General features: G+C 37.5%; 1 protein-coding gene across 1 annotated transcript in view; it reads left to right on the top strand.

Moving 5' to 3' along the window:
* The window catches only part of SLC44A5 (solute carrier family 44 member 5), a 244,435-nt gene that overhangs the window by 222,922 nt on the left and 7,812 nt on the right, over positions 1 to 13,701 (top strand). Inside the window, exons 18-21 of the mRNA XM_051996842.1 lie at positions 5,649 to 5,752; positions 6,428 to 6,501; positions 13,134 to 13,204; positions 13,288 to 13,367. Coding sequence (XP_051852802.1) covers positions 5,649 to 5,752; positions 6,428 to 6,501; positions 13,134 to 13,204; positions 13,288 to 13,367 — 329 coding nt within the window. The remainder of the gene's footprint in view (positions 1 to 5,648; positions 5,753 to 6,427; positions 6,502 to 13,133; positions 13,205 to 13,287; positions 13,368 to 13,701) is intronic.

A 13,701-nucleotide genomic window follows, 5' to 3' on the forward strand; every position in this document is an offset into this window, starting at 1 on the left:
ATGTTTATTAGTTATTTACATATCTTGGAGATTATCAATTTGATATAAAGATTTTTTTTCCCGTTTGACATTTCCCTCTCTCTTTTTATAACAAATGTTTTGTTAATATTGTCTATTTAGACACTTTTCATTTTCAAGTACTCAAAGTGATTGGTGTAATCTTTTGTAATTGTCTCTATGTCTTATTTGGTGAAGAATATATCTCCTCTCCAAAGTTGTGAGAGGAGTGTTATTTCTTTCTCTTCTCAATTTTTCATCATGTGATTTTTAATATTTAGGTTACATAGCCATTTAGAATGCATTATTGAAGTAGTGTAACATGTTGGTCTAAGTCTAATATCTCTCAAACTGTTTTCCCACTTTCCCAACTGTTACTATAAAATAGACAGTTTTTCCTCAAGTAATTTATGTTTTCTATTTTATCAAACATTGAGTTATTCAGTACTATTCTTTCTGAATCTTCCTGTAGTTTGTTCCAATGATTGATCTATTCTTTAACCATACCACAGGGTTTTCTGTTTTATAATAGAGTTTGAAGTCTTGACATGATATCACTTCTTCAGCCCCACTTCTTTTAATCATTTCTATCTTATCCTTTTCATATTCTAAATCTTTCATTTTTCCAAATGAATTTTATAATTATTTTATCAAGTTTGTAAAGCACCCCCTTGATTTTGATTTGATTGATATAATATTAAAAGTATAAATTGATTTTGGTAGTACTTTTAATTTTATGTTGGTATGGCCAAGTTATGACCATTGAGAATTACTTAAGCTTATTTAAGCTGTACTTTCTTTTCTTTAAGGAGCACTTTGTAATTAAATCTATACAAATATTTTTGTGCTTTAGGGGTCTGGCTCCCAGGGATTTTAATCCTGTTGCAGTTATTTAGAAAGAGCTTTCCCTTATTATTGCTTCTTGTTTTTGTTATTATTACATAAAAAGCTGTTGATTGGGGGGAATTTGTTTTACAGCCTCCGATTTTGCTTGAAGCTAGGAGTTCATTTATGGTCTGTTCAATTTTTCTTCCTTAGAAGATATTTAAAATACTTATTAAAGTATTTTCTTTTTTGTTCTATTACTGAGCAATTTTTATTTATATAATAATGTTCATTTAATTTAGATTGTCTGTTGTTGGCATGTAGTTTCTTAACATTTGCTTTAATGTCATCTTTGTTGGTTGTGAATTTACACTTAATTTTTAAAACTGGTAATTTAGTTTTCTTTTAAAAAATAAATACAATTATTCACTGGTTTATCTATTTGTTTTTTTTTTAATTTATTAGTTTTATTTATTTTTACTTTTAAAAATTAATCTCTTTTTGCTATTCAAGATTTCTATTTTTGTATTTAATTGGAATTTTCAATTTTTTCAAGGATTTTTAGGTGAATTCTAAACTTATTAATTTGTTCTTTTTTTCTTTTATTGATGTAAACATTTAGTTATAGATTCCCCCTAAGGTAGTACTTTAGCTGCATTTCAGCTAAATTTTGGTACATTTCATTGTTGTCATTGTTTTTAATAAAATTATTGATCTATGATGCGCCCAATCTATAATAAACTTAGTTTCCAATTAAGTTTTAATCTATGCTTTAAATATTTTTAAACATTATTTTTATTATATTGATGATTTTAATATTTCTGTTTTTGTTCATTTGTGAATTTTTATGCCCTATTGGTCAATTTTTGTGAAGATGCTATACATCTATGAAAATATACATATTCCTTTATATTCCATTTACTGCTCTCCAGAAGTCTATCATATCTAACTGCTCTAAAATTCTTTTTATCTCTTTAACTTCTTGTTTATTTTCTGTTTAGATTTATCTAGATCTGAGAGGGATAAATTGAATACCCTCTCCCACACTATTATAATTTTATTATCTCCTCTTGTAAATCATTTAATTGTTCCTTCAAGAATTCAGATGCTGTGGCATTTAATACATAAACGTTCAGTATTGATGTTAAGTCATCAGTTATGGTACCATTTAGCAAAATGTTGTTTCCTAATATATCCTTTTAAATTATGTCTATTTTTGCTTTCACTTTTTCTGAGATCTTTATTGCTAACCTCGCCTTTTTACTTCAGCTGAAGCATAACAATCTCCTCCAGCCTCTTATTTTAGTGTGTATCTTTCTGTTTCAAATATATTTCTTGCACACAACATATTGCTGGAGCCAGCTTTCTAGTTCATTCCATTCAGAGTTATGTTTACTAACTGTATTTCCCTCTGTCCTATTCTTTTATATTTATCTTTATCTTTTTTATCCTGTTCTCTACTTAAGAGTCTCTTTTGCTTCTGACTAATACCTCTCTTAATCTACTTCCCTTTTCTCCTTTTCTCCATTATTTAGCCCCTTTTCTTCCTCCTAGTATCCTGTTGGATGAGTTAAATTTTTGTGCCCAACCATGGGTATGGTTCTCAAATGATTCAGATGATAATGAAATTAGCATGCTTCTTAGTCTAACCTATCTTCCCCTCTATTATACAAACTTTTTTTTATGTGCCCCATTTATGTGAGAAAATTTCTCCCATTCTTTCTCTTCCTTCCCCTTCTCCTAGTACATCCTTTTTCTCACCCTTCTGTTCTTTGTTCCATTCTTTGAGATGATCCCAACCTAATAGAATCACAGCCAGACCCTCTGTCTTAGTAGATTCCTTTTAAGACCCCTATTGATGATTAAGTTCTGAGGTGTTACATGCATCATCTTCCCATACAATAATGTCAGTTTTGTTTATGGTTGTTCTTTTATGTTTACCTTTTTATGTTTCTATTGAGTTTTATGTTTGACTTTTCATATTTAAATGTCAGAGTTTTTATGTTTAGATGTCAAAGTTTTTTTCACAAGGAATGCTTGAAAATTCTCTGTTTCATTAAGTGTCCATTTTCTACCACACCCACTCACAGGAGAAAACTCAGTTTTTCTGAGTAGTTTATTCTGAGTGGGTTATTCAATTTTTCCAATGAGGTATTGGAATTGTTAATCTCTCACAGAGTCATTAACTCATTTTTAATATCTGGTTTTCTTCAGTTAGCTTTTGTATCTCTTTTTCCATTTGATTGATTCTACTTTTTAAGGTGTTTTTTCCCTATGGATTTTCTTTTACATTTGGCTAATTGTATTTCTTAAGGAATTGATTTTTTTCAGTGGATTTTTTTTTCACTCGGCCAATAATATTTTTTTAAGGAATTGTTTTCTTCAGTCAATTTTTGTCCTTCCTTTTTTGTTGACTCTCTTTCATACTTCTCATTTCTTTTTCAAATGTTTCTTCTACCTCCCTTATATGCCTTTAAAAACAAGAAGCTTCTTCGAGCTTGAGACCAAATCCTATAACTTTTTGCTATTTCCCCTGGGGCATTTTATCCTTGTTTGAGTTGGTGTTTTGGTCTTCCCTGTCACATAGTAGCTTTCTCTAGTTAAGGTGCTTTTCTGTTTCTTGTCCCAGTTGGATTGGGACATCTCTAATCACTTAAAATGTCTTCTCTTATTTAAGGTCTTCTTCAAACAGGGTATTTGCTTTGACTTCTGCTCAAAACCATTTATCAACTACCTTTGGATCTGACTTGGAATCCTTGGCTATGTCTGGAACTAGTTATTTAATATTTGTGAAACAATTCTCCATTTTGTTTCTTTGAGATCATTCAGGGCTAATCTTTCCAAATCTCAAAGAATATTTTTATGCTTTTCAGAAATAATATTGCTCAGTAATCTATTCACTAGTACAATTCATCTGTTCATTCTGAGCTATATTTTTCAAGCTATTTTTTGCTGTCTTCTCTTGTATCTATTTTTTCATTGAAACTGAGTATCAATGCATGTGTTGTTTTATGTTGGAGAACCATTTCAGGTTCATCATGGAACTTCTCACATATAACATCATTATCTGTTATTTCTACTTTAGTCCATCATTTGCAATCTCTATTTCAGCCCTAATAGTTTTTCACCTCTTTCCCACACATGCCATTCATCTCCCATGCCCTTGCCTTTGTACAAGTTGTTTCCAAAGCCTGGGAGCCCTTTCACAGCTCAACCCAGGTGCTGAGCCTCTTTTCAAAAAATCCCACCCTCACATCTTTGTCAGGCAGTCAACAGTCAATAAGGATTTGTGAAAGGCTTACTGTGTGCTAAGGCACTGGGGTAGATACAAAAGCCACCCCAGTCTCTGCCCTCACAGAAGCTCCCATTCTCATTCTAAGCTTCATGGTGTATTATTTTGTCTATAGCTTATGTTTATTGATCTGAATATGCTGGATCTACACAAATAGATTGCAAGCTCTTTGAGGGCAGGAGATTTCTCATCTGTTCATTCACCCATCCACCCCCAGCACAACACCACTTCTCTCTTTCTGCTTCCCTCCAGAGGCACTCCATGGGACTAATAATATTTTTAAAGACAAAAAAAATTACCTTCTTTTTGAGCTCTGAAAAGCAAGTTCATCAAATAATCCAAAAATTGTTTCCTGTCATCTTTGGCCGCATGATGAGACCCATTTTTTCCACTTCTATATTGATCTTTCTGGAATGAACCTGAGAGCAGCCCTTCCATTTAGCAAAATGTTGGTTTTTTTGTTAAATAGACCAATTTTCTGGTTTTCTATTTAGCAAAAATGCCTCTATAAATGTGATGTTTCTGCTTGTTGGTCATTAGACCAAGGTCAGACCCTGAGTCTCCAAAGCTAAATTAATATTTTGGTAGTTTGAATTGTAAGATTCTTGAACCTCTCTCCTCCTTCCCATCAGTCTGCTCTCCCAGCATTGCAGAAGGGGAAGGGAAATGGAGTCAAAAGAGACCCATTTGTGCCATTTTGGGAGTTGCCATTGTTAGGAAACAGGTTGTCGGTGGGACCAGTGACTGAGCATGCGCTGTTATTGGCACAGAATATTACCTCTGCCAATGCAAGTCAGTATTTTCTTAGCAGCACAGATGGAGGCTTAAACTTGCTGTTTGCCCTTTGTTCTCAAAGAGCAGGTGCCACGAGCAGCAAGTGAAATGGATTTTATGAGGGAGGGCTGAGCAGGGTCACCTGCCTCCCTCTCCCCTGTAGAACCGTCTGGATCCAGTGGCCAGATCCAGATCAAGAGGACTGAGATGGCCCTGGATGAAATGGGAGACCTTGGCCTTTTTAAGCTCAGGTCTTCAAGAGGTCTCAGTTTGACTGAGGTTGTACCTATGCAACGATTAAGGCTAGATAGCAATTGAGGCAAAGAATCTCCTCTTTTACCTAGTCCAAAAAAATCTAAATAAATAAATGATCTGAAGGGAAGGCCTCAGGATTTCTGGTTAAAACAGAAAGGACTTCTATCTATATTGGGTCTCGGTCAATCAGGACCCAAAAAATGACCAAGTGGGCCTTGACCTGGGACCTGTAGGTGGCCAATGTGAATTAAATTGGTTGTGGTTAAGCCTGGTACTTAAGAAGGAAAAGTAGCCTTTGAACCCAGGTCCTCCTGGCTCAAAGGCCGCTCTGTTTCCAACAAAATCATTAAAGATTTACCTCAGTGACGGACTCTCCTCGACACCGTCAGAGTCCGTCTCCCACTCATGGCTTCCATTGAGGCCGGTTTTGCTGGGCAGCCGAAGACATTGAAATTCCCAGGATTTAGCTCTGCTGCTCACGGATCTGGGTTTTTCCTTTCCACAGGGAAAAGGCATTCATTTGCCAAGTTCCTTCTCTGCTGCCTCAAGTGCTGTTTCTGGTGTTTGGAAAAATTCCTCAAGTTTATCAACAGAAACACTTACATCATGGTAGGTGGCTGGGTTTGGGCCGGGTGGGGCTCCAGCATCTCCAGACTAGAACCGGGTGGCCAGAGGCTTCTGGCTGGCAAGGACCCTAAGGACAGAGCCTTATGTCTTTATTTTTGCTGAGGTAGTCAAGGTTAAGTGATATGCCCAAGGTTACACAGCCAGGAAGTCTTAAGTGTCTGAGGCCAAATTTGAACTCGGGTCCTCCTGACTTCAGGGCTGGTGCCCTACCCACTGCACCACTCAGCTGCCCCAGAGCAGAGTCTTTCAAACTGACTCCCTAAACTTGGTTATTTTAAAAAATAATTAAATTTCTTTGTTTTCCCATGTATTTGATTTCATGTTTTAACCACATGATTTTGGAAAGGGCCTAAGCGACCCTACCCACCTGCCAAAGAAGGTCTAGCACGAGAGGGTTGGGAAGGGCTCCTCTGGATTCCCATCTGGGAACTGGGTAGAGCAGGAGTCTGCACGGCTACCAGCGGGCTCGTGGCCAAGTCAGGGCTTGTTCTAGGACGGCCCCCAGCCCAAAGCCGCCAGTTTTCCCCCAGAAGGAAGCAGGGGAGGGGGCACCACTGCTGGGGAGATTCTCTTCTTCTCGGTCTCTGCTCTCGTGAGGGCTTTGTTCCCACTCCAGAACCTCCCCTCATGTATGTTTTGTTTGTTGGTTTTGTGCAGATCGCGATATACGGAGAAAACTTCTGTGCTTCAGCCAAAGATGCGTTCATGCTCGTGATGAGGAACGTGGTGAGGTCAGTAGTCAGAGTGGGCGCTTCGGGCCTCCTTTCCCTCAGTCAAGGAACAGGTATAGCCTGTGTTCGAGGCCCGGGGCCCGAGCAGCTTTCTCACTGCCCAGCAGTGGTTCCCCTGGGAGACTGGCTTCCATCTGCTCTGAATGTACCTGATTACTCACATGTCCTCCATCCTAGAACGGAAGCTTCTTGGGGCCTTTTTGGCCTTCTTCTGAACCTCCAAGACTTAGCACGAGGGCCGGCCGCCGCAAAATGCCTTCTGCTGGGCTGGTGGTCATTGCTAATGGAGTCATTCGGCCGGCCAGTCACCCAAGACTGAGCTCACTATGTAGGAGGCCCTAGGAGACCCTAGAGAGGGCTCTGCTCTTAGAGTTTCTCTCTCTCGTCGCCATTCCTGTGCGTCGTTGGAACATTTCCACAAGGGCTTAAGGTTTACACAGTATTTTACAAATGCTATCTCATATGATCTTCATAATGCCTTTGGGAGGGAGGTGCCTTGATTATTCCCATTTTACAGGTAGGGAAATTTAAGACTGAGAGATTAGATGGTTTGCTCAGAGTCACACAGCTAAGCAGTGTCTGAGGCAGGATTTGAACTCAGGTTTTCCTATTTCGAGTCATTTTGCTGAGTTAGAGATGCCTTATTGTCTCCTTCTGAAGAGGATCTGAGTTCCCCAAAAGTCAAAGTTCCATTTTAATTACTGAATGCCGGGCACCTAGCACTTAGTCAGTGCTAATTGGTCCATTGATCATCATTCATTATAGTGCTTAATAAATGTTTGTTGAGTGCATATGTTTTGCACTCTCCTACCATGCCCTGATTTTGCATCTTTTGTCTGCAGTGATCATACTATTAGTACACACATAATTATCATACAGTTAGTGACTGCAGACAAAAGGTGCCATCCCATGACCTCTCAGACCTCTCTAAAACAGAAAGGATGCACCAGAGCAGAGCAGCTGCAGCTGCTTCCACGGTTTGGGCCACCCCCAGTCCAAAAGAAGTTTATTTGTAAGGACTTGTTTGACTTCTTAAGCTCAGAGAGAACATACATTTCAACAATTTTTAATGTCTCCCTGTTGGAATCCTTACTAACTGCTAAGTAATTAGAGTTGATCTAATCTTACAAGAAGATGTTTTGGGCAGAACCTGAAACAAGGTACTAAGTAGAACTAATTAATACAAGGCTTGTGTTCACACCTTTACTCATTGGAGTTCAATGAGTTCATACCTCCCTTGAAGCTCTTTGGGCCAGAGAGCACTATGGGAGAAAACCCATAATCCCTCTCTCTGGAAGGAGCATAAATAGGCCAATGGGCCTCTCGAAGAAGTTCTTCAGAGGAAGACGCTACAAGTCGAGATTTCACCGGAATGACATGAAGACTGGAGCTGGTTGGAGGCTGAAGAAAGCAGAGGCAGAAGCAAAGGACAAAGTGGCAAGAGCTCTTGGAACCAAGCAGAGAGATAGGCCTCTAAGCTAACCGGGCTATATTGGAGATAATAAAAGATCTGAACTTTCATCACCTGGCTGCGTTTTGAGAAGAAAAAGCTCACCACATTTTGGCGCCCGAACAGGGACCGACAAAATCCTGATTCCAGGGAAGGCACCTAGAGAGAACTCCAACATTTGAACTCCTAACATCTGAACTAGATCACAACATCTCCCCACACCCAAAACTGCCTTCAGCTCACTCAGCACTGGTCTGGTCAGCTCCAGAATGCTCCGACTCAGAGAACCGGGGAACAGTGAGCACCAGGACAAGATATCCTGCATGTGGGGACCCCCTGGCCCAGCCTGAAGGGCAGGACCTGGTCAGGAATCACCTGGTGCAGATTTCGATTCTTTGGGATACAGTTCCTAAGGAAATCACAAGCAGAGGAGAGAGAGTCAGAAAATAAGTGATGAAGAATATTATTTGGGGGTGGGATGAGGGAAATTGAAAGTACCAAAGATTTAAGGAAGTAGAAATTTCAAAACCTAGAATCTGGACAGAGAAATCCATAGGAAAAACATTCTGGCTGAAAGAACAAATCATAGAAATTATTAAGAAGGATGAGGTGAAACAATATGCCAAAATTTCTGGGATATAGCTAAAGTAGTTCTATGCCAAAAAAAGTCCAATCCTTACAAATATACAATAACACAGTAAAAAAATTATTATTTAACTGAGCATGTATTAAAAATGAGAAAATAACAAAGGAAATAAGCCCAAGAGAAAAGATAATAAAATGAAAGGGAGAAATAAATTATTTTTAAACAGAAAATAACTATAGAAATGATAAATAAAATTAAAATCTAGTTCTTATAAACATTTTATAAGCCCTTAGCTAATCTGATTAAAAAGAAAAGAGCAGAAAATCAAGTCAAAAATACAGCAAATGAGGTAGTTGAAATTATAGCAAAACCAGAATAAAAGATGCACTCATAACATATTCTATAGTTATGTGCTAACAAAACAGAACACAAAAGAAGTAGAGAATACTTCCAAAAATACAAAATATCTAAATTATCAGAAGAACAGATTGAGATCGTAAATAATCTTGCCTCAGAAATGGAAATAAAAGAGACAAACCAACAAACAAATTAAACTACTGGTCCTGATGTATTCACAGGAAAATTCTAACAAATTAGTAGTATATATATATATACTTTACAAATTATTCTCAAATACAGAAAGAGCGATCTTTACCAGAATCCTTTTATGAGAGAAATATATACTAATATCTAAACTTGCCACTACAAAAGGAGCTGCCACAAATATTTCTGCACATATGATTCCCTTTCCCTCCTTTAAGATCTCTTTGGGATTTAAGTCCAACAGAAACATTGCTGGATCAAAGGTATGCACAGTTTGATAGCTCTTTGGGCAGAGTTCCAAACTGCTCTCCACAATGGTTGGATCCGTTCACAGCTCCACCCACGATGTATCAGTGCTCCAGTTTTCCCACATCCTCTCCAACATTCAGCGTTATCTTTCCCTGTCATCTTAGCCAACCTGACAGGTGTATAGTGGTGTCTCAGAGTTGTCTTAATTTGCATTTCTCTGATAGTGATTTAGAGAATGGTTTTGATTTCTTTGTCTGAAAACTGTCTGTTCACATCCTTTCACCATTTATCAATTGGAGAATGGCTTGGATTCTTATACATTTGGGTCAATTCTCTATATATTTTAGAAATGAGGCCTTTATCAGAACCTTTGAATGTGAAATGTAGTGGCAAGAAACTGGAAACCAAGCGGATGCCCATCAGGTGGAAAATGGCTGAATAAATTATGGTATATGAATGTTATAGAATATAAGAATATGGAATGTAAGAAACAACCAGAAGGATGATTTCAGAGAGGCCAGGGAGACTTACATGAACTGATACTGAGTGAAATGAGAAGACCAGGAGATCATTGTGCACGGCAACAACAAATCTGATCAAATCTGATCAAATCTGATGGAAGTGGCTCTCTTCTACAAGGAGATGATTCAAACCAGTTCCAATTGTTCAGTGATGAAGAGAACCATCTACACTTAGAGGACTGTGGGAACTGAGTGTAGAACACAACATAGCATTTTCATTCTTTTTGTTGTTGTTTGCTTGCATTTTATTTTTCATTTTTTCCTTTTTGATCTGATCTTTTTTGTAAAGCAAGATAATTGTGTAAATAAGTATGCATACATTGGATTTAACATATACGGTTACCATGCTTAACATATATTGAATTACTTGCCATCTAAGGGAGGGAGTGGGCGGAAGGAAGGATAATTGAAACACAAGGTTTTGCAAGGGTCAGTGTTGAAAAATTAAAATAAAAAGCTTTAATTAAAAAAAAAACAAAGAAAGGAAAAAAAAATAAAAGCACTTAATAAAACAACAACAACGAAAAAAGCCTGGAAAAGATTTTTAAAAGGAAAGAAACATATAGACCATTATCATTAAAAATCATTGACTCAATTTTTAAAGACAAAATCCTGTTAAACAGACTAACTGTGAGTTATCCAAGAAATCATTAGTTATTATTAAGTGGGATTTAGATTATAGATGCAAGGATAAACATGAAAATAATCAACATAATCATATGAAACACCCAAACTTCTAAAGCCATAATTACCTCAATAGATATATTTTTGACAAAGTACAATAATTTTTTATGTTAAAAGCCCTGCAAAGTATAGGCATAGAAGGTTATCTTTAAAAATATTATAAGAAACATACATTTCAGAGCAAAAGCAAGCTTCATAAATAATAAAATTACAAAAGAACCTTTTCCAGTAAATACAGGAATAAAGTAAGGATGCACACTCTTCTTATTATTAATTAATATAATTCTAGAAATCCTGGCAAGAACAAATAAGAAAAGAAAGATTAAAGGAATAAAGATGTGTGAAGAGAAAATAAAATTACCCCTATTTGCTGATAATATGATGGTTTACTTGGAAAATCCTAGGGGTTCAGGACACAATTAGTGTGAATAACTTCATCAAAGTTTCAGGCTACAAAATAAATCCTCAAAAAACAACAATATTTCTATATAATGATAACAAAAGCAAAAAGCAAAAAGCAATAGAAGTCCTATTCCAAAAAAAAAAAAAAAACCAAAAACTAGAAAATGCATAAAATTTCCAAGGATAAATCTTTGAAAGCATTCAAAAGATTCAATTATAAAGTGCTCCTTAAAGAAATAAAAGAACAACCTAAATAAACAAGCAAAATTAATTTACATTTCAATGTTATACCAATCAAATTAGCAAGATGATATTTTATAAAATTTGATAAAAATAACAGCAAAATTCAATTTAAAAGAACAAAGGAAGAACATAGCATTTCCACACCTTAAACTGTATTTCAAAAAGAAGCAGTTGTCAAATGATTTGGTATCAGTTAAATAATAAATAGACCTATGAAATAGATTAGAACAGGAGATTAAAAGGAAAGAAACCAATAGAATTTAGTATTCCAGTGTTGTATCATAAATTGCTTAGGAAAAACTCCCTATTTGATAAAAAAAAATAATAAGCTGATTGGAAAGCAGTCTGGCAGAAATTACACTTAGACCAACCCTTTGCACCATACATTATAATAGCTTTTAAATGGACACATGATCTTACCATTAAAGATCACACTGTAGAAAATACAAGAGAAAGATCATATTCCTCTCATGGCTTTTGGTAAGAGATGTATTAACTAAACAAAAGATAGAAACACTTGCAAAAAAATGAAAGAGATAACACTGAGTACTTGAAACTAAAAAGCTTCTGCACCAAATACATTAATACACGTGGGATAACAAGGAAAATATCAAATGGGGATGGAATGATTCTTTGTGTCAGATTTATCTGATAAAAGTTTTGTAACAAGATATATAAACCATATATATACACACATACATAAAATATCCATTTTTAACAGATTAAGGGTCAAAGGAAATGAACAAATGTTTCTCAAAAGAATTGTAAAATATTCCCAACTACATTAAAAAATACTATGAGTCACTGATATGAGAAATATAAATAAATAGAGCCCTGAGGTTTAATCTTGAGGTTTGCAAATTGTTAAATATGACAAAAACAGGGTAACTGTCATTACTGGAGAGGCTGTGGAAAGATAGTTTCACAACTATTGCTGATGGGGCTGTGAAGTACTATAGTTATTTTGGAAAGTGACTTGGAATTATGCAAATAAAGTGACCAAAATATCCATGCCTTTTGAACCAGAGACTCTTTTTACTGGGCTTATGTCCCAAGGAGACTACTAAAAGAAAAACGCCCCCATAAGCTCCAAAATATTTAGAGCAGCATTTTTTGTGATAGCTAAGAAATAAGTATAAAGCAAATTAGGGACTGTATGAATCAATAATGATGTGTTCCCTGGGCTATAAGAAGTAATGTGTATGTTGAAGCCTGAAAAAGAGTTACATGAACTGATACCTGCCGAGTAAAGTCAGGAGAGCCAAGCAAATGATGTATACAACAACTACATCATACATAGAAATAACATTGGAGCAAAGTATCAAGAGTGAATGAGGACCAAGGAAAACTCAAATAAAAGCGTTTTTCAAAGCCCCAATGTTGATAGCCGTGGCAGAGAGCAGATTTAAATATTAGAGTTTCTTTCAGTAGTGCCAGTTCTTTCCTTAGGATTTGCTTACCATTCGGTACTTCTGTCCAGTTGCCTCATCCCCCCATTTATTCCTGCTTTGGCTGCCTTCGTGTTCCAGCTGTACCTTGGCGGCGTCATCATCAAATAGTATATGATAGATGTTGGTAATTGGGGGGGGGGGGACGTCGGGTGGCCGGGAAAGTCTAGATGAGCCAAAGGGAAAGAGAGCTCTGACCATCAGACGTCCTTAAGTCCCATTGTCTTCCCAGTGGAAGAATTTTGCTGGAGAAACATGGCAGCAAGCACAGTCCTGAACGGTTCTGCGAGGTCATGTTCGGTTTAAGATCATCCAGCTCCATCTCTGGGCCCAGGTTCATCCGGGACACCCATCTTCTGTCAGACCAAATGTTAGGCAAGAATCATGCAGCTGGACTCCTGCACGGTCCCTCCCTCTGCCCTCTGGGAACCCCAGAGATCCTGCAGAGATGCAAGCCAAGAGGAACGGGGTTCTGAGGAGGCTTTTCTCCCTTCTGTGTCATGCAGGGTTGCTGTGTTGGACAAGGTGACAGAGTTCACCTTATGGACGGGGAAGATGCTTATTTCTGCTGGCATAGGTAAGTAATCTCCGGGGTGGGGGACAGGAAGGGCTTTGGGGAGCACCATGCCCATGAATGGTGACCTTCTTGCTCTTTAACAGGCATCCTGGGCTTTTTATTCTTCACAAAAAGTCTCCCATTCTCAGCGCCAACCCTGAATTATTACTGGATTCCTCTGCTGGTAAGGAAGGGCTGTGTCCTTGTGGCACCTGTGGGGCTTTTGGGAATGGCAGGCAGGGGAGCTTCCGATCTTCCACAGGAGAGCCCTCCTCTCTGGGTCATCTTGACTAAGGCTGTCACTTCACCTTGGGGGCTTGTTAGCTTCTGTCTGATGAAGTGGTTGGGAAGGGGAGAGAGCTTCTGAGTTTCGCCATCTCTTGACCTCTGCACCCAAGCTTGTCTGATGATGAAGCAAGGGAGGGACTAATCACTCCTGAATGTCCTCTGAATCGCTGACCCTAGGCTTGCCAGAGCTTTCCAGAAGAGGTAAATCAGTGAGTTTATAGGGGTATTGT

Source organism: Antechinus flavipes, chromosome 4 (genome assembly GCF_016432865.1).
Source record: "Antechinus flavipes isolate AdamAnt ecotype Samford, QLD, Australia chromosome 4, AdamAnt_v2, whole genome shotgun sequence".
NCBI classification, from domain to species: domain Eukaryota; kingdom Metazoa; phylum Chordata; class Mammalia; order Dasyuromorphia; family Dasyuridae; genus Antechinus; species Antechinus flavipes.